A 25,341-nucleotide genomic window follows, 5' to 3' on the forward strand; every position below is an offset into this window, starting at 1 on the left:
GATGTCACCTTCTCAGAGAGGCCGTTGGTGGCCACACTCCGTAGAGCCGCGGGCTTCCCCGCCGCCTGCTGCCTTCCTGCCCCGCAGCGGGCAGCTCCGCCTGGCGAGCTGCTGCTTCTTAACTGCCCGGTTATCTGATCCTCCCAACGGGCCGCAAGCCCAGCCCTGGGCTCGGTTCTCCCCTCGCTGCGCCCGCAACACGCAGCAAGCGCTGTCCCCACAAAGGCCCGGGCTGAAGGACAGCCGAGCCCCCGGCGGGGCATCGAGATCCTGCAGGGCCAGGGGGTGCTCGCGTGCCCTGCTCGGTGTCGTGCTCTCCCCGTGCTTTCCCTTCTCCCGGACCCTGGTCCCTGCATAGAGCAGGTGCGAGATGAGGAGCTTTCATACAAAATAAGTGAAATTGCTCATTTCATTTAATTTATTGGGAACTCGATGTATTTTTAATCAGATTTTCAGTCTGAATGCTTAAAATGTCAAAGAGCATCTTTGCTGGGCCAAGGCTCCCCCCACCTCCCTCTCCGGCGCACCAGCCACCGACTCCGACCGCCAGAGGCCACCAACGGCCGGCGACAGGCAGAGCACGGGCTTCCCGCACCATCTTGTGGCCGACGGGGGAGCGACACTGCTGCGGGCTCTGTCCCGTCTGCTCCCTGCTCCGGGCCCCAGAGCAAGGCCACTTCTCTTCTCCCCATTCCCCGACGTCCGGAGCGCTTTGGGTCGGGGATTCTCATTCTTTTTCAGGGAAAAAAAAAAAAAATGGAGTGTCCTGGTGGCCCAAAGAGAGACCAGCAGGCCCCTGTGGCTTGGAGTCTTCCCACATGGCCCCTTCACCCGCACCCTCGGCCCTGGGTTGGGAGGCACCGAGGGTAGCGTCGGTCTCTAAGATCCGTGTCCTGGGACGTGTGACGTCACGGGCAGCTCCCCAAACTCATCTGCGGGGAGTTCCGACAGGTGCCTTTCATTCCACAATCAGAACTCAGACTTTTTTTTTTTTTTTTTAGATTTTATATATTTATTCACAGGAGACCCAGAGAGAGGCAGAGACCCAGGCAGAGGGAGAAGCAGGCTCCCTGCGAGGAGCCCGACGCGGGACTCATGCCCAGGACCCCGGGGTCACACCCTGAGCTGAAGGGAGATGCTTAACCACTCAGACACCCAGGTACCCCAGAACTCAGGGTTTAGATAGAAATACTCCCAGGAGAGGTAACAACTTAAAATTTCCAATCATACCCACCTACAGACTGGTGTGGAAGGGTGAGGCGGAGGGGAAAGGTCTGAAGGTGGACACCAAGGAGCAAGGCCTGTGACAAGGAAAGCCAGCAGAGCCTCTAAATTCGGCCCCACACCCCTCACGTTGTGTCCCCCTCCAGTGGCCTCTGCTTAGCAGGGTCTCAGGGCTCCCTCCCTCAAGCATCCATCCAGGAATAGGGATTAGGGGGCAGGGGAGGTCGCAGGGGGGTCTTCACTGGTGAGAATTCTACGTGAACATAACCTTGAGGCGGTCCCGTTACTCCCAGGAACCCCAGACAGTACTGGCCACCGCCACCCCAAGTTGTCCCCGGGAAAGGCTGCAGATGAAGAGCTATGATTTGAAATTAGCCCATGAATTGTCTGTTAGGGCTTGCACTTCTGACATCTGAGAAGGTTTCCTGAATCACGTTGGCCAAGGTTGGGGGATGGTTTGTGTCTGTGACATCAATAAAGCAATGAAAGAAAGCATGTGGAGTTTTCAGACCAGTGAGACTTTAGGCCACAATAGCTGAATTCCCATCAAAAGGAAAAGGGAAGAGAATAACCATTATTAAGAACCTATTTATGGAGAGGTATTACATACCTTTTCTCTATTTTTTTAAAGATTTTATGTATTTATTCGAGAGGGGGAGAGAGAGTGCGTGCTTGCAAGGGCGCAAGTACAGGGGTGGGGGGAAGCAGATGCCCACTGAGCAGGGAGCCCGATGTGGGGCTAGATCCCAGGACCCTGGGATCATGACCTGAGCAGAAGGCAGATGTTTAACTGGCGGAGCCACCCAGGGGCCCCTCTGTACCTTTCCATCTAAATTAATAACTCTCTTCAGAGGCTCTGTGACCGCGGGCCACTCACTTAACCTCTCTGAGCCTAGGCCTTCTCATCCATAAAATGATGCTGATGCTGTGAAGAACAGTCTGATGGTTCCTCAAAAAGCTAAATACAGAATTATTGTAGGACCCAGCAGGTCCACCCCGGGATGCACCCAGAAGAATGAACGCGGGAACTCAGACGATCATCTGTACACCAAAGCGCAAAGCAGCATTTCTCCCCATGACCCAAAAGGGGAAACAACCCAAACATGCGTCAAGAGAGGACTCAGTGCCCAAAATGCGGTATCAACATACAGAGAATCATTATTCAGCCTTAAAGGGAATGGAATTCTGATGCGGGCGACAAGGGGAGGAATCCTGACATGACACGAAGTGAGATGAGGCCGACAGGAACATGTGCGATGGCGCCTCTAGGAGCAGCAAGAATGGGCAAGTTCAGCTCATAGGGACAAAAAGTAGAATAGAGGTTAGTTACTAGGAGCTGGGGAGGGAAACGGGGAGTTAGTGCAGCGGGGGGCAGAGTTTGGTTGGGGAAGATGCAAGAATTCCATCAACGCACAGTGGCCACGGCGGCTCACGTGGATGCACCCAGTGCCGCAGCCCAGTCCACTCGAAAGTGGTGCAGATGGTAACTTAGCTGTTAAACGTATTTCACCACAACAGAAGCAATGGGGCTGAGTTGCTGCCCCAAGCCAAGGCTTTCCTAGCTCTGCATCAATCTGTGTCCTTTCCGCCATGTCCTCTCATTCCAAACGTTCTGAACTGTGGTTCTGTTGAGGATCAATCTGCAAAAAGTGTGAAGAGATGCCAATTAACTGGGTAGTTTTCTTGGTCCCTGAAGCGCGAAAAGGAAAAATAGTGCAATGGATTTTTTTCCAAATATGCAATATTACTTCTGGCTTTCCTCCGGAGCTGATCCCACCCCAGACCAGCTGTCTCCCCGGGGGAGGGGGGGCGGAGGTGGGAGGGCAAGGCAAGCAATTTCTCTTCTTCCTAGTTTTGATGAGAAAAGTCTCCACAATGTACATTTTTTTTCCTACTTACAATGTAAAAGGATAACTTTTTCCTCCAATGCTAATTGAGATGGAACATTCCAAGACCGAGAAAATGTCATGCTTTAGATGATGAGTAAGCTGGACATCATGGGAATGACAGTTGCAGGACACAGCCATTTGCCAAAAATGTGACCTATGGGATTTAAGGACCATGTCACGCTGCTCTGCTTGGACGGTTTTTATTTGGATGAGATTAAACCACCAATTTAGTTTTCTTTTGAGGGGGAAAAATGTTCCGAGAAAACCAGGGTGTGTAGAGGGGGCTGTGCACATGCAAGTGGACACACACTCACATGCTCAGAGCCAGGCAGAAGGAGGGAGAGGTGGCCCCTAACTCAGAGAACTCGGGAACTCACAGAGGAAATAACCTAGTCTTCCTAGTGAACAACAACAATGACAAAAAGAGCAAGAGAGAAAGGGAAAGGAATAGTTAGAGGCCCATGTTACGCTTCCACCTGGAAGAAAAGTGAGCCAAGGGGACTCTAGCTTTGAAAACAAGTTAGAGAATATGAATCTCCCCATGCAGGGCATTTACTCTACGGTCTTGTCACGTTCCAATCCAGCGAAAGAGCGTGGTCAAGACTAAAAATATAAAAGGTCACGAAACGGAGATGCAATTGGCTCTCCAGATGTGTGAGAAGTCCCACTGGCGAGGCTGGAGAAAATTGTAACACAGGACAGAAAGCGGTGCTGTGGCTCTGCTGATAAACATGTAGTGAGCACACACCACCCGAAGGATAGCGGGCCAGGCTCCAGGAGACGACGACTCAAACACTGTCCCTTCCCGGTGCTAGATTCTAATCTACTTTATGTTTTTCAGACATTTAGTCCCATAAACAGAAAACTGCCCTGATCCGAATAGCTAAAGAACTAGTAGAGAAAACAGGAATTCCAGTCTCGATGGAGGGTTGAAGGCGTGCTTTTAACGCACCACCTCCCCCCCTTCCTGGGTTCTCGCTAAAATGGAAGCAAGGAAATGTTAAAGGGCTTAAACCCACGACAGTAAAGACAAGAAAAGAAGAGCTGTTGCTGAGGCGAAGTCAACAAACACCTGGAAAGACAGAGGCTGGGCGGAGGGATGTTAAAACGAAGATGAAGGGAAATGACAACCTCGCATCTGCATGGAAGGAAGGACATTCCGGAAAATAAGCCAAACCCTCTGATGAGGTTCAGAACTCAGACGCAGCAGGCACGTCCAGGTAATGAACTGGACGGGGTCTGAGAAACAGCTGCCCTGCTCGCTGCTTCTGCTCTGTCCGCGGCCCCCCTCTAATAGTTAGATCGCAAATCCAACGGCGCCGCTGGGAGCACCTCTGCACTGCGGCTCTTCGGCCCCTCCACCCCGCAGAGGCAAACTCCTCCAACGGACGGGCTTGCCCACATACAGGATCTTTTTACTGCCTCACATCCTGAATGGACCCAAGGATGACGTTTCAGGATAGAGATTGTAATAGTCACTTTTTGAATGACTCCCACCAATATAAAGAAAAGCTGGATCGTGCACAAGAACTCAAAAAATGAAAACTCTAATTAGCAATTGTACTCAGAAAACAAAAATAGGATGCTATTATATACAGAAAGAAGAAAGTCATAGACCAAAATAAGAGCTACTGAAAATTTTTGAATTATCGCAAACAGAAAATTCATTACAAGGGTTGGGAAAATAAAATCTCTATGACTTCCCGAACATCAGGTCCCAAACTCTCAAGAGATTATAAAAACAAGGAGAGAGTAAAAATAAGAGACCTGTAGACTAATCCATGGATCCAGTATCAGCTAATAGGAGTTCCAGGAAAAGAGACCGGGAAGAGAAGAAATTGTCAAAGAAATGATACAAGACAGTTAGAAGTTAGAGGTGGGAATGAGGAGTCAGGTCGTGAGGAAAGATGTCACAGCCTTGTGACATGCTCAGCCTTGGAAGACATGTAGCATTCTTTTTTTGTTTTTTCTTTTTTAAGATTTTCTTATGTATTCATCCATGAGAGACACAGAGAGACGGAGACGCAGGCAGAGGGAGAAGCAGGCCCCTGGGGGGACCCGATGTAGGTCTCGATCCTGGGACCCCGGGGTCATGCCCTGGGCTCCCGGTGCCCCAATGTGCAGGATTCTGACCAGTGAGAAGCCAGATGTCAGTGCTGAGTAATCAAGGGCCGAGGTGTGGCCAGGGGTGACGGCCGCTTCCCCAGGACGTGGTCTCCAGACACAAAGCCCCTGAAGGGGGACTGGATGGAATCCAGTTGTGAGGAAACAGCCCGCAGATCTACAGATGTGCAGGCCCTGAGCCTGGGACAGAGGGACGCGAGCCTGGGACAGAGGGACGCGAGCCTGGGACAGAGGAGTTTGAGCCTAGGACAGAGGGACGTGAGCCTGGGACAGAGGAATGCTAGCCTGGGACAGAGGGGCCTGAGCCTGGGACAGAGGGACGCAAGCCTGGGACAGAGGGACGCAATCCTGGGGCAGAGGGATGCGAGCCTGGGATAGAGGGACGCGAGCCTGGGGAGAGGGATGTGAGCCTGGGACAGAGGGACGGGAGCATGGACAGAGGGATGCGAGCCTGGGACAAGAGGACGGGAGTGTGGAACAGAGGGACTTGAGCCTGGGACAGAGGGGCCTTCACCTGGGACAGAGGCACTTGAGCCTGGGAGAGAGGGACGTGAGCCTGGGACAGAGGGACATGATCCTGGGACAGAGGGACGTGAGCCCGGGACAGAGGGGCCTTCACCTGGGACAGAGAGACGTGAGCCTGGGACACAGGGATGTGAACCTGGGACAGAGGGACGCGATCCTGGGGCAGAGGGACTCGAGCCTTGGACAGAGGGACGCGAGCCTTGGACAGAGGGACGCGAGCCTGGGTCACAGGGACGGGAGCGTGGGTTAGAGGGACGCGAGCCTGGGACTGGGCCCCACGTGTGGCTCTGCGGGTGGGGTCGGGCAGAAGTCACCCAGCGCCCCGGGCTGAGGGCATCGCCGGGTCACCCCGGGCGCGGGGGGGGGGGGGGGGGGGGGAGGGGCTCGCGAGGAGCAAGGGGGCTGGCGCTGCTCCGGCTCTGACTCCCGCCAGCACCTCGCTCCGCTCGCGGCAAACGCCCGAGGGTCCCCGAGGCCTCTGGGAGAAGCTGGAAGGTGGGTGCAGCCTCGGGGTCAGGCGGCGCCACCACAGCCCCGCCTGTTGGCATCTTCCCTGTTGCAGCGGGGGCGCAGGAGGGCGGGGGGGGGGGCTCGCAGGGGCAGCGGGGGCTCAGGAGGGCGGTGGGGGGCTCGCAGGGGCAGCGGGGGCGCAGGAGGGCGGGGGGGGGGCTCGCAGGGGCAGCGGGGGCGCAGGAGGGCGGGCGGGGCTTGCAGGGGCAGCGGGGGCTTAGGAGGGGGGCCCAGGGGCATGGGGCGCAGGAGGGGGGGCTCCCAGGGCAGCGGGGCACGCGCCCTCTCAGCTCCCGCGGAGGCCAAGGGAGGGCGGGGGGCCGCCCGCTGGACACGCTGCCGTCGGGGTCCGCGAGGTCCCCGAGGTCCCCGAGCAGCCCCTCCGGGTCGGGGGCCGGGCGGCGAGCAGCGGTGCCGACCGAGGAGGAGCACGAAGGCCGCAGGCCCCGGGGGCAGCCCCGGCCCCTCCCCGGGCCTCGAGAGTGCGGGGCGTGGGCAGGGCGCGGCCGAGGGGCTCGGGGCGCACGAGCCCGCCCCGGGTCGGGGAGGCGCCGCACACCCGCCTCCGCCCGAGGCCCACGGAAGGCCGCAGAGTCCCGGTCCGTGGGTCCCGCGGCGGCGGCTGCTCGTCCGGCGGCGGAGGGCGGACGGCGGGTCGCGGGGCCGCCCCTCGAGTGGGCGAGGCGCCCTGGGGGGACGGCGGCGGCCTGGCGGCTCGGCCTGCGGAGCTCCCGCTGCGGCCCGGCAGCCGCGCTCCTGGAGCCCGCAGGTGGGGGCCGAGGCGGTGACCGTGACCCGGGCCGTGGCCGTGGCCGGGACCAGGTGGGGCACGCGGGGGCGCCCAGGGAGGGGCCCGCAGCCCGGGCTCGGAAGGCACCCGGCCAGCTGGCCCCCCTGCCCCGGCGCCCTGGAAGGCGGGCGAGCGGGACACGGGGCGGCTGTGTCACGGGGCTGGCGGAGCCCAGGTGCAGCCGTCGCGGACCTCCGTGAAGCTCAGGAGTAGGGCCGGGAGCTGGGGCGGGAGCTGGGGCTGGAGCTGGGCCGGGGAGCTGGGCCGGGAGCTGGGCCGGGGAGCTGGGCTGGAGCTGGGGCTGGAGCTGGGCCGGGGAGCTGGGCCGGGAGCTGGGCCGGGAGCTGGGCCGGGAGCTGGGCCGGGAGCTGGGGCGGGAGCTGGGGCGGGAGCTGGGGCTGGAGCTGGGCTGGGAGCTGGGGCGGGAGCTGGGCTGGAGCTGGGCTGGGAGCTGGGCTGGGAGCTGGGGCGGGAGCTGGGGCGGGAGCTGGGGCGGGAGCTGGGCCTGGAGCTGGGCCGGGAGCTGGGCCGGGGAGCTGGGGCGGGAGCTGGGGCGGGAGCTGGGGCTGGAGCTGGGGCTGGAGCTGGGGCTGGAGCTGGGCTGGGAGCTGGGGCGGGAGCTGGGCTGGAGCTGGGCTGGGAGCTGGGCCGGGGAGCTGGGCCGGGGAGCTGGGGCGGGAGCTGGGGCGGGAGCTGGGGCGGGAGCTGGGGCGGGAGCTGAGCTGGAGCTGGGCTGGGAGCTGGGCCGGGAGCTGGAGCAGGAGCTGGGCCGGGAGCTGGGGCCGGAGCTAAGGCGGGAGCTGGGGCGGGAGCTGAGCTGGGGAGCTGGGGCGGGAGCTGGGGCGGGAGCTGGGCTGGAGCTGGGCTGGGAGCTGGGCTGGAGCTGGGGCGGGAGCTGGGCTGGAGCTGGGCTGGGAGCTGGGCCGGGGAGCTGGGGCGGGAGCTGGGGCGGGAGCTGGGGCGGGAGCTGGGCTGGAGCTGGGGCTGGAGCTGGGCTGGAGCTGGGCTGGGAGCTGGGGCGGAGCTGGGGCAGGAGCTGGGCCGGGAGCTGGGCCGGGAGCTGGGGCGGGAGCTGGGCTGGAGCTGGGGCTGGAGCTGGGCCGGGGAGCTGGGCCGGGAGCTGGGCCGGGAGCTGGGCTGGAGCTGGGGCTGGAGCTGGGCCGGGGAGCTGGGCCGGGAGCTGGGCCGGGAGCTGGGCTGGAGCTGGGCTGGGAGCTGGGCTGGGAGCTGGGGCGGGAGCTGGGGCTGGAGCTGGGCTGGGAGCTGGGGCGGGAGCTGGGCTGGAGCTGGGCTGGGAGCTGGGCTGGGAGCTGGGGCGGGAGCTGGGGCGGGAGCTGGGGCGGGAGCTGGGGCTGGAGCTGGGCTGGGAGCTGGGCCGGGGAGCTGGGGCGGGAGCTGGGGCGGGAGCTGGGCTGGAGCTGGGGCTGGAGCTGGGGCTGGAGCTGGGGCTGGAGCTGGGCTGGGAGCTGGGGCGGGAGCTGGGCTGGGAGCTGGGCTGGGAGCTGGGCCGGGGAGCTGGGCCGGGGAGCTGGGGCGGGAGCTGGGGCGGGAGCTGGGGCGGGAGCTGAGCTGGAGCTGGGCCGGGAGCTGGGCCGGGAGCTGGAGCAGGGAGCTGGGGCCGGAGCTAAGGCGGGAGCTGGGGCGGGAGCTGAGCTGGGAGCTGGGCCGGGGAGCTGGGGCGGGAGCTGGGGCGGGAGCTGGGCTGGAGCTGGGGCGGGAGCTGGGCTGGAGCTGGGCTGGGAGCTGGGCTGGAGCTGGGGCGGGAGCTGGGCTGGAGCTGGGCTGGGAGCTGGGCCGGGGAGCTGGGCCGGGGAGCTGGGGCGGGAGCTGGGGCGGGAGCTGGGCTGGAGCTGGGGCTGGAGCTGGGCTGGAGCTGGGCTGGGAGCTGGGGCGGAGCTGGGGCAGGAGCTGGGCCGGGAGCTGGGCCGGGAGCTGGGGCCAGGCGGCGGCAGCATTGCGGGGAAGGCCGGGTGGCGTCGGTCCACAGAGGACGGAGACAAGGGGCCGAGGGGAAGCTGCCTTGGAACCCTCCACCCCAACGCCTGCCTCGTCTTTTTTGGATTGAGGGTACTGTAGACATTTTATTTCACTCCTTATTACTGTATTCCTGGGAAGGGGCAGGTAACAAATTCACAAGGGGCTCAAAAAGCATATGAAATTATTGCCGAGTCATCAGGGAGGAGGAGGGGGAGGCAGGGAAGGACGCCGGGGCGGGAGACCCGGCAGGCCCCACTGCCCACGGCTTTCCCCCTGCTCCCCACACATTACGCTCCACTTGGGGAATGAAAAGAATCCCCAAAGCCCCCGGGTCCTCCGGGACTTAAATTTACCCCAGGAGTCAGGATGCATAAGTTCCAAGTAAAATAGCAATGGGCCAGCTTGCGGAACTTGTAGGGTTGATGGCCCGCCCGCGACCCGGGGCCGGCCGAGTGGGAACTTCTCCCCAAGAATGTGAGCAAGGTAAGGGCTCCTGGTTGTCACGGGATTGTAGGGGGCCTGGGGACTGACCTCAATGCCCAGTAATGAAAGTGATGAAAGATGCCGTAACACAACCATGCTGCGGAGTGCTATGTGGCCACGAGAAAGATCGATTTATTAACTAGAGCAATTTCTGCACGCAGGCGAAGCAAGACCCGGGGCAGGTGCTCTTGGCGTGGAAGGGGCAGGCCGGCCGGCCAGGCTGCGGCCAGGCTGCGCTAGTGGGCTGGGGCTGCTGTCACAAGCACGCACACTGGGAGGCCTACACCACGAAAGCCTATTTTCTCATTATTCTGGAGGCGCGGAGACTGGGAGCAACCCGCTGGCAGGTTGGGCTTCCCCCTCCGCTGGTCTTCTCACCGACCCCTGGTCTGTCTCCATCCCCTCCTTGTGAAGACGCCAGCTCCACTGGATCTGGGCCCACTCTAATGACCTCACTCTCATTTAATCTCCTCTTTCATCCTTTTTTTTTTTTTTTTTTTTTTATTTATGATAGTCACACACACACACAGAGAAAGAGAGAGAGGCAGAGACACAGGCAGAGGGAGAAGCAGGCTCCATGCACCGGGAGCCCGACGTGGGATTCGATCCCGGGTCTCCAGGATCGTGCCCTGGGCCAAAGGCAGGCGCTAAACCGCTGCGCCACCCAGGGATCCTATTTTCAAATGCAGTCACATCCTGAGGCCCTGGGGTCAGGGCTTCGAGGGGTGAACTATGATGCCAAATTTTATGACTGCAATTAACCTCAAATAGAAGGGTTTTTGTTTTGTTTTGAAAGCATATCACGATGGGGACGGGACCACAGGACATTGGTACAATCCTCCCACAGGGTTGGCCGGGCCGGGGAGGCGGGGAGGAGGGATGACAGGACAGCACCCAAAGGCTAGAACCAGAGTCAGAAAATCAGCCAAAAGGAAAACAAAAAGGGGCCCCTGGGTTTGTGAGCGATCAGGGCAGGCTACAACTCCCACAAGCACAGGGTTAAACGAATGCGTGACACCTAGATTTAGGACTGCGGCGCTTTTTGTTTCTGCCACAAATTTTTTTATCCCCTCTAATTCAGGCTACAGGAGTATTTTAAGCGCAGAAAATATTTTGTCAGCACTTGATTTTAAATGCTGACAGCAGAGCATCAGTATAGTCAGAATCGTGGTGGAGGGGGTGCCGCGGGGGAGGGGGGTGCTCAGCCAGTTAGATGAGGGCAGCTGCCTTCGGCTCAGGCTCAGGGCTTGATCCTGCAGGGAGCCTCTGCCTGAGTCTCTCCTGTTTCTAGTGAATAAATAAAATCCTCTAAAAAAATCTTCAAAAAAAAACTGGAAAGAAGGCATCAGAAAGGGTTAAGAGAAAGGGAGAACAGAAGATGCTACAGCTAAATGGATTAAGAACAGAATTTCTAAAATAAGTTTTCCTTCAAATGGATTGGCCAGGCCCAGAAAATTCCCCAAACTCATTTTTTAAAATATTTCAAGAATGCCAATTAAAGTTTGATTTTATTATAGAGGTTTTATTTGAAAAAAACAAAATATTGAATTTTAAGATCAGAGGCTTTTTACATACTCTTTATTCTTCAGACTCGATGTCAAATTACAAATAAATAGTCCCTACCACGTGGCTACCTTGCTCCTTGATGACGTACACTTCCTCAGGCAGAAAACCACGATAACCAAGAACACATCAAAGGGGAACTTGCAGTGAATAAGCAGCTGTACAGTGTAGAGAAAGGACGCACTACATCTCAGCGTGGTGCAGTGTGCACACCTGTTACAAACGGGTCCCCTTCACATCAGACACGCGTCATTCTCTTAGAAAAGAACTCACGCATCAGAGACTTAAAGTTGTATCATAGGGAATAATTGCTTTAAAAACTATAAAATGGTGTGTATTTTAGCAGAAAAAAAAAAGTTATTCCAGGATAGTCTAGCTTTAAACATTGCTGAAAAAAATTGCAAGCTTCAGAGAACACCATAGTATTAGATGTTACTTAAGAACAAAGTAGTACTGGGTGGCGCAGCGGTTTGGCGCTTGCCTTTGGCTCAGGGCGCGATCCTGGAGACCCGGGATCGAATCCCACGTCGGGCTCCTGGTGCATGGAGCCTGCTACTCTCTCTGCCTGTGTCTCTGCCTCTCTCTCTCTCTGTGTGTGACTATCATAAATAAAAAAATTAAAAAAAAAACTTTAAAAAAAAAAAAAGAACAAAGTAGTACTAATAAAGTTAAGGAGACCACTTTGTTTTGTTCTGTCAGTAAAAACTTTAATAAGGTTGAATAAAACTTTATGTAACTTGTTTCCAGAAAACAAGTTCTTGGGACTCGTTCTGTTTAGGATCTATGGGCTATATTCAGATGTATTACATTTAGCAACTCACTTTGGCATTTTTCCAGGTTTTCCTCCCCAAGCATCTTCTTGCCAGAACAGTATTTTAATAAAATTATCGTTGTTGGGTGGTGTTTTGGGTTTGGGTTTTTAAACGGTTTCTTTTGGAAAGGGTAATATTAAGATCGCGTTTTTCAAGTCACTCAAGACGGCTTGGGTCAGAGAGTGATCTGTGGGAGAAAGGGGAGCATACTTTATGTACCCTCACACTCTGCTGTGACATCGGACCCCTGGCATCTGAGATTTTAGGACTGAAAAGAATCCTGAAAAATGGGACTGGATGCAGATTAAACCAGACTTAGTAGATGCTTCTGAAAAGAAACTCCTATCCAGAATCAGTGGTAAGCTGGGTATTCCTCTGATGCTGTCTCAAGTCACAATTGTGTTCTTTCTCCTTTGAAGCCGTTACCTTTTTTTCTAAAGGGAGCTTCTCAAAAGTCATCTGAAAGCAAACAGTTATTCTAAAGATAAAGCATGAAAGAAATTCTCCACCCGCCCTGACTTTAGAATCCCAACATCCCGACAGAGAAGCTCCGTTTCATCTTTCGTTGTTTTGCTTCTTGGCAGCCTTCCCAAACTTGATGAAAATTTAAACGATGACAAGGAGAAACACACTCAAAACATATTACAAATATACACAAATACGGGAAAGTTCAAGACAGACACTACACTGCAGTATCTCCAAATAAGATGTGAGCGTGGCATGGCCAAAAGCTCCAGGGCCCTGGGTCTCAGCACTCCCATCCTGCACCGATGGACATTCTTCGCTTGTTGCCGGTGCCTCTCCATGCTGACTGGGAATCAATAACCAATAGGACATAAAAAACATGGTACCTATGATTTTTAAGTCTTGATTCGAACACATCTTCGTTGGTGCAGGCATAAATACTCTCGATCATGCTCAAGTAAGACAAGCAACACAGGTGAAGAGACTTTCTATGCAGGTATCACAGTGCTTTCAGAATCATACATTGTTTCCACAGTAACATAAAAATCTACAGATCAAATCTTAACTCACCACGCGGTATGAAGTTAAATTCTCATGTATCTTAGTAAGAATGCCAGTGTCAGAAGCATTCTCCATGTTCCCACGTTCTAAAGGCTGTCCATAGAAGGGGTCAGGGGCTTTTGTAATAAGCTGCCAACAGACACTGACACACACACCCCAGTGCGAACTATCAAGGGAAAGAATCCTCATTTTGAAATGAGATACAGGATTACACATCTAGAATATCATATAGGGGTGGATAGATCTGCCCATAAACGGGTGGATCGTAAATATCGGCAACTCAATGTACATACAGTTGACGAATACCCTTCTAGCCTTTGCTGCTTAAAGCCTACCCTAACTTTTAGAATTGCTTCCAACTTAAAAAAAAAAAAAAAAAAAAAAAAAGGCCATCTTCCTAGTTTCAGAGCTAACCTAAGACCCTGAATGCTCTGAGGGCAGGCTACTGGACACTAGCTGTCCACGGTGCTACACTGGCTGGGTTTCCTTCTTTACTATTGAACATAACCTCTAGTGCTATCTTGGCCCCTGCAGCCCCAACCGAACTCCCATTTTTTTTCCCCAATAAAAAATATATAGAGAAGACGCTGTCAGGCATATATTCACAAGGTCTCAACCTCTTAAAACATAAGTATGGGTATATTTATTTCTCTCAAATGCATACAAGACAATAATTACACAGCAACAAATCTTTTGTTCAACAATGATTTGATTCATAAGCATCTGAATTTACATAATTTCACATCCATACCTTTGCATTTTTAAATACTGTAAGTAAAAAAGCCCCCCCAAATAACCAATTCTTATATTTTCCTATTTATCCCTCTATACATCCAAACTTTAAAAAGTTACAAACTGAACATTATACAGAACATATAAATCATGTTTAAAAACTTGAGGTTTTAAAATCACTGTTCCCCAAAATGATTCAGAAAGTCCTCATGCTGACGAGTGCAGTCCTAGGTGGTAAGGTCAGTTGGAAGGGGGACGAAAGAAGAGCCAGACACCGGTTTGCTGTCGTAATGTTTTACTAATCCTGTCAGTAAAAACGGCGACGTCATGAGAAGTAACAGTTTAGGTTTACTACGAGGAACGGGGTTTGCCTCACAGGTGGAGACATGCACTTCAAGTATTTTCCTATTTGATCTGAGCTCCCTGCAGCAAGCAAGGCTGAAAGAGAACAACTATTTTCTTCCATACATTCGCTCAATGTCCGCCTGGTAATGTGTTTTAAGCTCTTTGCGTTTCAGCTTGAAGGCATCTGTCACCAGACCAGTTTCGGGGGTCCACGGTTCCGGGCTCAAACGAATTTTTACTGGAATTTCGAATTTTTCTAGACTCGCTGGGATGGTAGAAAAGGAAAAAAAAAAAAAAATGTAACTGCAAAGGCATGAGAAATGTATGATTCTTAGTATAAGAATTCTTAGTATAAATTGTGTAACTTCTCCACTCTTTGAGCACCCAGCAAAATGCACATCTTGTGAATCTCACTTCTAAATAACCCACCCCTCGAAAGGAGAAAAAAATGAGTGGGAAATATCAGAAAGGGAGACAGAACATGAGAGACTCCTAACTCTGGAAAATCAACCAGGGGCGGGGGAAGGGGAGGTGGGCGGGGGGTGGGGGTGACTGGGTGATGGGCACTGAGGGGGGCACTTGGCTGGATGAGCACTGGGTGTTATTCTATATATTGGCAAATAGAACACCAATAAAAAATAAATTTACCCAAAAAATTAAATAAATAAATAACCCACCCCTCAAAAGTTAGAAGTAAAAAAAGGGAAAGAGAGAGAGACATGTGTGAGAATTATAATAGCAAAATACTTGTTTAAAAAATCAACATGGCCATCAATGAGTGGTTATGATATAGGCAGAAGATGAAATAATTCCACCATTAAAAATGAGTTCCAACTATGTGGTACGTATAGGGTGTAAAGATATTTGCAATATATTGGGCTTAAAAAAAAAAGTTCTTTTTTTAAAAAAACAGATAAACTATATGCATGTAGGTGTAGGAGGTGCCGCGTATACACGGAACTATAAACTGTATACCCCTAGGGCCTAAGAGCCACGATTAAGGAAAGGAAATGTCACACACCTATGTTTGGAGTTTAGTACAAGATTACTTGAGAAACTAAGAAATAATCAAGTTTAAAGAGAATCAAATAAATAATAAATAAATAAATAAATAGATAGATAGATAGATAGATAGATAGATAGAATCTTGTCATCGAACCAGAATATTCCGTATAAGTTAAAGGAAAGAATGTGCGGGGCAGCCCTGATGGCACAGCGGTTTAGCGCCACCTGCAGCCCAGGGCGTGATCCTGGAGACCCTGGATCAAGTCCCACGTCAGGCTCTCTTCTCTGCATGGTGCCTGTTTCTCCCTCTGCCTGTGTCTCTGCCTCCCTCTCTCTATGTGTGTCTCTATGAATAAATAAATAAAGTCTTTAAAAAAAAAAAAAAAAAAGAAAGAAAGAATGTGCGCTCACCACTGTTCCTAATCCCCTGCCGGGCCCCAGCAGACTGTCCAGCACAGGGCTGGAGACGGGGTGCGGGGTGGACCCAGGAAGGGGAAGGAGGTGTGGTTTCTCCAGCATTCACTCGACAAATATTTATTGAAAAAGATTACTGTGTAAAGTGCTTTACTAAACACTCTAAAAAACACAAGAACAAGTTTCTGTTCTCAAGCGGTGGGCAGTCTAACGAGGATAAAGGGGTGCACACCCAGCCATGATTACACACTTGCTCACTGCAGTGAAGGCCCTGGTACCCTGGGCGCCAACACATCTATTAACCCCAACTTGTAAACACACAGATACAGCAAGGTTTTCTTCTTCAAAGACTAACCTTCCTTCAGGGGCGCTCCCCGAGCAGGAAATTCACTGTGAGCAAAGGCGGCGGGGCCTGACCCCACACTCAGCGGGCACAGGAGCCTGGGGACTAAGGAGCGCCCTGCAGACCTCGTCGGAGGCTCTGAATCTCAGCCCGCTCGGCACTGCCCTCCAGGACCGGACTCAAGAGCGTGGCAGGCGTGATGAGCCCTCCGGAACTCAGAACATACACACGCACAGCCACACGACCAGCGGGAGGAATGAGGGCTCTATCGGAGGAGCTTTTTTATTTGGTTGTGTTTGTAAAGAGGTTAAAGCAAGTATTTTTATTTTCTTCCTTTTTATTCTCTTATCTATCCTAATAGGTATTAATAAGCTAACTTCATATCCCAGAGTAAGAGTAAAAATCCCTCAAGGGCCTGCATCCCGTTCTGCAGAGAACATGAATGTATTTTCAGCTGCGTGCAGGGCAGTTGTGTCGCCGCAGGCAGGAGGCTTGTTACCGTCTTGACCTAGAAATCAGGCATGCTTTAGGGAGCCGTACACGGCCGCCGAAGGGATGCGCAGTGCGCTGGGAAGGTCAGTTCTATGCACCAACCGGGCGGGCTGGAGTTCCCAGTTGTTCAGCGACACACTAATCCAAGGTGCAGCTCTGAGGATATTCTGTACATATGACTAAGTCTGTAACCAGTTTACTTGACGTGAGGAAGACTGTCCTAGAACACCTTATGGGCCTGGTTTGGTCAACGGAAAGGCCGGAGCTGACGTGTCCCCGCAAGAAATGATCCTGCCTGTGGTGGGACCTGCACCTGCCGCCTTAGGGTCCAGTCCACCCCCTCCACAGGCTGCCCTACCAATTCCCAGCTTGGCCTCGTTGGCCCCAAAGATCACATAAACCAATTCTTCCCAGTAAGTCTCCCTATATATAACCTAGTAATGCTGTTTCTCAGGTGTAAACCCAAAGTAAATGTTGTGTCAGAATGAAGTTGGATCCCTTCTTCACATCACATAAAAATGAACTCAAATGGACCAAGGACCTGAATGTAATACCTGAAACTACAAAACTCTTAGAATAAAATACAGGGTGTGTCTTTGTGAGAGGTTAGGCAGTATTTTCTCAGATGTGACACCAAAAGCATGAGCAACAAAGGAAAAAAAATATTCTTTTCAAAATCAAAACTGTTGTACTTTGAAGGATACCCTCAAAAAAATAAATAAATAAAAATGCAAAAATAAAATAATGCAACCCACAGAATGGGAGAAAATATTTACAAATCACAAATCTGGGAAGACCCTTATGTCTAAAATATCTAAGAAACTTGTGTAACTCAGTAATACAAAGGCAATCCCGTTTAAAAATGAGCAAAGGGATGCCTGGGTGGCTCAGTGGTTGAGGGTCTGTCTTCTGCTCAGGTCATGACTGGTCCTGGGTCAAGTCCCGCCCTGGGCTCCCACAGGGAGCCTGCTTCTCCCTCTGCCTGTGTGTGTCTCTGCCTCTTTCTCTTTTTCTCTCTCTCTCTGTGTCTTTCATGAATAAATAAATACAATCTTAAAAAAAATGAGCAAAATATCTGTACAGACATTTCTCTAGAGAAGATGTGGCTAATAAATACAAGAAAGGATGCTCAACATCAGTAGCCACCAGGCTATTTTAAAATATAAATCAAAACCAAGAGATACCAAACTTTACACCCACTAAGATGCTAGACTCCAAAGACTGAAAAGGATGCACAGTAACAAGTGTTGCGAGGACATGGGGAAACAGGAATCAACACAGTGGAAATGGTAAAATGATGCCACCGTTTTAGAAAATAGTTTGGAAAATATTTGGAAAAAAAATTCTGGAAAATAGTCTGGTACTTTCTCAAAAGGTTTAACACAAAGTTGACCCAGGCCTAACAATCCCTGCATCAGCACCAACCGGGAGAAACGAGTATGTCCACACAAACCCTTGCGTATCAGTGCTCATGGCAGCACGATCCACTAAGTCCCCAAAGGTCTTCGTCTCACTGCAGCCCCCAACACACACGCAAAAAGGGGATACAGGACACATCTGTACAAGCAACTACCAGGACGCTGACAGTATAGAAAATGCAGAACAGAGTCCTGGACAGTGCAGGGTGGGCTGGGACGGCCAAGCTCCAGCTGTGGAAAGGAGAGAAAGGGCCAACCCCGAAGCCAGGAGCTGCAGGGTCAAGGACACTCTGACTGGTGCACATCTGTCTCGGGAGCACAAGGTGGGCGAGTCTGGGGAGGAGCCTGGACGTGCCCAGAAGCCTGCTCTTCTATCTAATGGTAGGAAAATACAGTTGGTTCCTGAGCAGGGAATGATGTCACCTAAGGCTTGCGACAGCAACGGGAGTGAACATGGACATCCCTCCTGCCTCAGCCTTCAGATCTGTGTCACACTCACCTGAAATAGCAGCTTCAGAAAGCACTTTGAGTACCTCGTTCTCCATTTCACAGCTGTTACACAACTCCTCCCAGGTCCCCTGAAGTCCTTTCTTTCGAGCGAGTTCCGTTAGTTCCTTTTGATTTGGCACAATGAACCCGATGACGTAAGAATGGTAACTGAAATACATAAAGGACCACTCGGCTAAGGAGCTAAACGGCACACGGGCACATGGACGGCGTCGTAATCAATACTCGACTGCCTTAAACCACACGCGTGACACACATTTGGCACCAGCAGAGTTAGCTCGCCCGCCCGACAGCCACTTCTCAGTCCAATTCATAGCACGTCCCCTGCTAAATAAGCCTTAATCTGATATTTACTGACAAATCTCAACTATGTGTAACTGTTAGAAATAGGTCCATACACATTTCCTTTAAAAAAATCACACTTAGAAAATTCAACCTTTAAGAAAATCAGTAATTCACGTCAAGTTAAACAAAATTAAAAACTAATGTAAATTAGAAATTGTATCTGGGGTGCCTGGGGGCTCATCGGTGAAGCACCCGACTCCCGATTTCAGCTCAGGTTGTGAGCTCGAGCCCCAAGTCAGGCTCCACACTCCGCGCAGAGTGGACCTGGGATTCTCTCTCCCCCTCCCTCTGCCCCCACCCCCCCGGCTCATGCACTCTCTCGCTCTTAAATATTTTTAAAAATATACTTAAACATCAAAATTTAAAAAAAGAAATTATATGTATAGATATTTGGCAGCAAAGGAATGTGGCTATATTTAATTTTTTTGTTTATCATGAAAACTGTTGCTAGAGTAACTTTAGGTCTGCCTGCGGATGGCAGTAATAGCAAGCGGCAGCAGAGAAGAAGGGCCGTCTGGTTAACATCACGCGAGTAAAATCCAGAACTGTAGCATCCCTGAAGAAAAGATCTCATTGTTACTTAAAGGACAGAATAATTTATAATTCAATAGAGTCAATCTTTAGAGTCTGTTTCTAAATTGGTTCTTTTGGTACCAGATTTTATCTTTTCCTAATAATTGCCGCGTCAACTGGTGCGGTGAGGATCCTCGGCTGGCCACGAAGCATCTGACCACTGCCCCTGGAGAAGAGTCTTACGGATCACACAGCTGTGCACGTGCCATCAGAGTGTCCATGTAAATTCCAAACACACGTCCAAGGGCACATTTCTGGGATTTTTAACTTTAAAGTCTCCGTCCCAGCTGCCTTCGTATCACTGCGGACTAGGGACGCTGTGTGTGGAGCCCAGCTTGCCCTAACTCAGGGCGGAGCCTCAGGCCTGGCCCAGCCTAGAGCATGGCGGAGTGCTGAGCTCCCCAACTTCCTTCTCCCCTCCCCAGTGCTGACTGCTTCTGGGGCGCTTCCCGTGCAGAGGGGCGGGTGGCTGGGGGTACCGAGGCAGCAGGACGGCTCGACCCCCCGCCACCCCCCACACACACACACAGGACACCGAGGAGGGGGCAAGGACAGCATCCGGGACTGTCACTGGCGCTCCTCAGAAGGCGCCGGTCCCAGGGACGACAGGTAAGGAGGAGGACGGCTCGGTGGGACCTCGCGGGGAAGACCCCCAGGAAGGAGAGCCGATGCCGCAACCGGCGCAGTAAAGCTAAGAGAGCCGCACTTACCTGTTTGCGTAAGCACAGATGTTATCTACGAGGGAGAGGTTCTTCAAAGCCGCCTCGACCTTCCCGAGAGAAACATACTCCCCGGCCTGGAGCTTCACGAGGTCCTTCTTCCGATCTGTCAGAACAGAGGCCGGGAGGGGACACGCGAGCTCAGCGCCACCGTCACGCATACGAACACCGGCCACTCCCTACAGACTGCGCTGGCGGGGACGTTTACTGTAATAATTACGCCAAAATTTAAAGACCGTAAAATCAGGCCCGATTTTTTGTACAATTACATCAATTCCTTCAGAAAAGAAAATTAGCCTCTGGTAGAGGGACCCCGACCAAGAGGGGTGGTTGTAAGGGCTTTAGGCACGTCCCGCCGAACGCCGGTTCCTGCTGCACAGAACACCAGGAAGGCGGCGAATGAGCGGCGAAGGGGGCAGTCACTCCTCTGGGGACGTGCATCACCTCCCCAACCATGGGGACGTGAGCGGCCGCGCCTGCCAGCTGTGGATTTGGGGAGGAGGCCCGGGGAGTGTTGAGGGAAGGTGGGCGGTAGCCTCGCTCTGGGTGAGGGTGGAGGGCGGACATATGGGGGGGGGGGGGTGACGGGGGACGGACGAGACCGCACTGAGCCCCCGGGACCTTCAGCAGCCCAGCCCTGCACATCGACAGAGAGCAATGCCTGCAACAGGGTGACAGGAGGTGCGGGCCTGACCGATGAGCCCGGTCAGAGGGCGACAGAAAGAACAGAACGGCCTCGGGGCATGTGTCACACGCTCAATCAGGAGCACCGCTAAGATTCGGGGAGCCAACTGAAGGTCTCCCCTCCTCCCAGGTTTCCAGGACAGAACACTGATCGCTGAGAAATGGAATGTAGCAGGGAAGGCAGGGAGCTATTTTTTTTTGCCCGGTGGGTCGCAGTCCTCAGCCTGCCAGGGCCGCCTCATCCTCAAAGGAGGGAGCCCTGTCCAAGGACCTCTAGATAGCAAAGAGCACGCAAAAATAAATATTCCTTCCTAAAAATTTGACTCTTTGACGGTTATCTAGTAATTTAAAGATACCACTGCTATTCAACAGATTTTGGGACCCCCCCTCAAATGTCAAGCTGTAAAACTTCTGCAGTCTCGATTATGAAATACTATATTCCAGGGATGCTACAACGGACCGTGTCAACACTGCAGAAACATCTCCTTTGTAAAACTATCTCACAAACATCTACTGTCAGGAAAAATAAAACATTAGATGGCTCACCGATAATCTTTAAACAACCATCAGGGTCAAACTCCCCAATATCTCCAGTACAGAGCCACCTCTGTCCATTTTCATCTTCAAAGAAATCAGCTTTTGTTTTTGCTTCATTTTTGTAGTATCCTATTGTCACGTTTTGGCCACCAATAAGAATTTCACCCCTAGGGTGTGGTTTATCGGTATTAAAGTATCCACCTAACAAACACCAAATAATTTAGAGTTAAGTCAGTATTTTTATTCCTATATACATGTGAAATTTGAAACTGAGTTTCTAAATAGGGACAACACCTGATTTTAATCCAATCAGAGTTTCCCAAAGGAAATGAGGCAGACAGTAGGAATGAACAATACTCACTAACATAAAACTAGGCACACAATTTCAGTTGCTTAACCATAAGCACTTATGCTTTTAAAATAGAATTCCTAGTAAAAATTACACTAAAAAAATCCGACATCTGTGGTATAAAATAATCACATATATTACACAGGTAAATTCCTTAGGGATTCTGTAGAGATTCTTACATAAGTGATAAAAGTATTAAATCACGTATTCAATAAAACATCTCTGTAAACTGAAAGTACACTATGTTTAAGATTTATGTCTTACAGATAATTTCACAATGATTTCAAGTTTAAATCTGTTGAACATTTTCACTAATTCTGCTAAAAGAGAACTGAAAAATGGCATCGAACCCACAGAATCTTCACTGAGTAAAAGAAAAGTGCATCCAACCAATCATTGATAATGTATATACACTGGTAGTATCAAATGAAATTTTTTAAAAAATGACTAGTATTTAAATGGCAGAACGGATTTTTATGAAATTATAGTAAAAATTTCCTTTTGACCAATCTAGATTGAAGCCACCAGGGAAAGAAAAAAGAAAAAATAGTAAAAATCTCCAGTCTCACATATTACATTTTATGATTTCTGCTTCTACAAAATAAACTTATGATCATTCCTAATTTACTCACTTTATTCATTTAGCAGATTTCTCAAGTTTTTGCCATAATTCTTACTTGCATTCATGTAATAAAATAAGCAAAATAAAAACAACTATAATTCTTCAGAATCATCCTTTAAACAAGTGAAATAAATAGATTCATATTGTTCTAGACAAAACAGTTCTATTATAAACAAAAACAAGCTCTTGCAGGTGATTCTATATTCTAAAATAAGGAAGAAAATGAAACACAATTGTAATTTCAGGGTTTAATGTTATACAGATTAATGCTCTGTGGTTAAAATAGGTTATTACCTTCCTCCCAGTTCTTCAATTTGATTTCACAGCAAACTAATGGTGCTCCCACTCTGCCAGTATTGTAGTCCCATACTAAGATGCAAATGGAAAAAAAGTATTTGATTACAGCGGTGAATCAACAGCTTCATTTTTCTAAATTACCAAAAATGATGATTTATCCCAAAGATCTGACAACCCCAGAGAATCTTTAAAGGCAGGAGTCACAAACTGGTGAACCAAGAGCTGTGTGGCCCACACGGAGTTCTGTTTTTTTTTATTCTGAATCAGTTAGTGACATTTAAAGATCAAGACATTTCACAGAGCAGTGTGGACTCTCCAGGAACCACGGGGCCTGCATTTCCAGCACAGCCACAACGCAGGCCCCGCAGGATGGGCCTTGCCCCTCCGGTTCCCCAGGCCCCCTCCTCACACCCATCATCTACCTCCTCACCTCAGGGCCCCCTTCACTCACCCAAGGAGCTGCCTGGTTCCTGAGTCTGGAGCCCCTATCTTAAAGGACGATGGATCACAACGGGTTACACCTACTCCACTCTCGTTAGGCCTGAGGGTTTTGCAGTACAAATAACCTCGCCCATCTTCTCCCATATATCGGTTTTTCTAAGTGAGGCCTCAAAAGCCTCCCTGACACCAGCTTATGCTATCGCGCTATTTAAACTCCTGCGCAAGAGTTCAGAAGACTAGGCTGGAGACGAAGATTAACTTTCGAGGATCTGGGAAAAGCATACACCTCTATTGTGAATTACAACTGCATTACGTTTCCTCTTCAAAGATCAGAAATAAAAGGCTGATATTTAATGATTTATAGGTTGTTTTATTTCCAACATAAACTTTAAGTGATTAATCACATTCAATATGAATCATAAGAACAGAAACTATAAGGATCCTCAGAAGAAAAGAACCACCACACAGATGCACATATTTCAGATTGCTTGCTTATGGGCACCTGCGTGGCTCAATCCGTTAAGTGTCCGTGTTCAGCTCAGGTCATGATCCTGGGATGGAGCCCCACATCGGGATCCCTGCTCCGCAGGGGAACCTGCTTCTCCTCTGCCCCTCCCCCTACTCATTCTCTCTCTCCCTCTCTCTCTCTCTCTCTATCCCCCTAATAAACAAAATCTTAAAAAAAAAAAAAAAAAAAAAGAAAAAGATTGCTTATTTCCTATAAGACAAGACTCACAAGTAGCTTCCAAAATACTGAAAACAGGAAAATAGAGAATTCAAGGTAAACCTGACAGAAGAATGACACACAGAAACACTCAAGGTAAATGGGGGAAAGTAATCAGTTAAGAGGTTTAGTATTTATCAGGATCTAGAAAATACAGTACTTTTCCTAGTACTGATAAGCAAAATTGAACTTTTCTCCATAAAGGGAGCAAAAGGCACTTTGGGATTCAGCTGGAAACCACCTGGGTAGTGGACCCTAAAATTATATTCTCTAATATTGAATCTGGGTTCTCTCTCACTTACACTGACCACCCCCATAAACCACTTCAGAGTTTGAGCTTTAATACACATACCTAAACAGTACAAAACATACTAATTTTCTTCACAAAGGGAAATAACTGATGTAAGAAAATAAATGTATACAATACAGCCAATGCTTGTTACTAAAACTTCTTTTCAGATGCTAAGTAGCTTTTAATATGACATATCGTAATCTGACATGAAAGACTCCTTTACTTATTGACTATTCGATGTACCCAATACATTCTAAATACTTTATCAATAATCACAGTACTTAGAACTTATCATTATTCTGCTACACAAACACCTTAACCACTCTTGCCCTCCCTACTGCAGAAAACAACCCACACCAAAAACTGCCCTAGTTGCACCGCAGCCTCCGTTGCACACACCACTTTATGGGTAACACCAACCTTCTGTAATTGTGCCCGCACCACAGGACTCGGTGAGTCCATATCCCTGACCAACGGGACAACAAAAACAGATGTTCATGAATCGCTGTGTGGTTGCAGAAAGTGGAGCACCTCCACACAACAAAAGCCGAATGTTTCCACCTAACAAGCCTCGAACTTTTCGGAAAATAAACCTTAAAAAAAAAAAAAAAAGAATCAGAATCACACATTTTTAAAGCTAAATGGGATTTTCCAAATCATTCAGACTAATCTCCCAATTTTGATATGTGAGATTTTGAGTTAGGCCACACACCAAATCAAGAGATTCTCTGACCTACTTAAATCTTAATTTTTGTTAAGTTTGACCAAGTAAAGGACGTATGATTTTCAAGAACAAATTCAAGTAATATTTGAATTCAAAATTGTCATGTTTAATTTAGTATAATAATGGCAAACCATGTTTATGGGCAGAGTAATTAGTTTTATATTATATATTATACATATTAATATTGAATAATCCTGCCGCATCTTTATAAAATTTAGCACTAAAAGCAAATTATTTTTTTCTTTGGCTTGTTTCATTAGAAATGTGTACATAACTGCAGCACCTGGGGGCTGAGGCAGGTAAGTGTCTGACTCTTGGTTTCAGTTCAGGTCATGGGCTCAGGTCATGATCTCAGAGTCATGGGGCCATGGATCGGCCCCGTGTCTGGCTCTATGCTCAGGGTAGAGTTTGCTTGAGATTCTCATTCTCTTGTACACTGCTTGTGCACTGGCTCTCTCAAACAAATTTTTTTTTTTTTAAAGAAATGTGTACATATTTGTGCAATCTCTTTTTAAAATTTCCCTGGGTTCTGAAGTGTTTTAAAATGTCTGCTAAATTAAAAAAAAAAAATTCAAACATCTAATTAAAATGTTTTATTAAAAAAAATGTTAACAGGCTTTACAAAGTAGTTCATATCTCACTAAGAATTTAATTAAAATGAGGCAGAAAAAATATATTAAAAAGTTTCAAATAATGTGGAGCATCTGAAAGCCTTATTAATATTTCCCAAAAAACAAATTAAATGTCATACTTTGTTTTCTAACTTCTAAACTATTTTATAATTAAATCTACTTACTCTATTAGCACTACAAAAACAAAAAACAGGTCTGTGGTAAAATCCATCATTTAACACTT

At 50.1% G+C, this 25,341-nt stretch overlaps 1 protein-coding gene across 1 annotated transcript in view; it reads right to left on the bottom strand.

Annotated features, from left to right (window-relative positions):
- Positions 1-13,543: 13,543 nt before the first annotated feature.
- The window catches only part of ACSL3 (acyl-CoA synthetase long chain family member 3), a 66,153-nt gene continuing 54,355 nt past the window's right edge, over positions 13,544-25,341 (bottom strand). The window contains exons 11-16 of the mRNA XM_077885377.1: positions 24,183-24,355; positions 22,303-22,377; positions 21,047-21,238; positions 19,808-19,922; positions 18,172-18,329; positions 13,544-14,265 (exon numbers count right to left, since the gene is read on the bottom strand). Coding sequence (XP_077741503.1) covers positions 14,108-14,265; positions 18,172-18,329; positions 19,808-19,922; positions 21,047-21,238; positions 22,303-22,377; positions 24,183-24,355 — 871 coding nt within the window. The 3' untranslated portion in view covers positions 13,544-14,107. The remainder of the gene's footprint in view (positions 14,266-18,171; positions 18,330-19,807; positions 19,923-21,046; positions 21,239-22,302; positions 22,378-24,182; positions 24,356-25,341) is intronic.

Source organism: Canis aureus, chromosome 36, assembly GCF_053574225.1.
Source record: "Canis aureus isolate CA01 chromosome 36, VMU_Caureus_v.1.0, whole genome shotgun sequence".
Taxonomy (NCBI): Eukaryota; Metazoa; Chordata; class Mammalia; order Carnivora; family Canidae; genus Canis; species Canis aureus.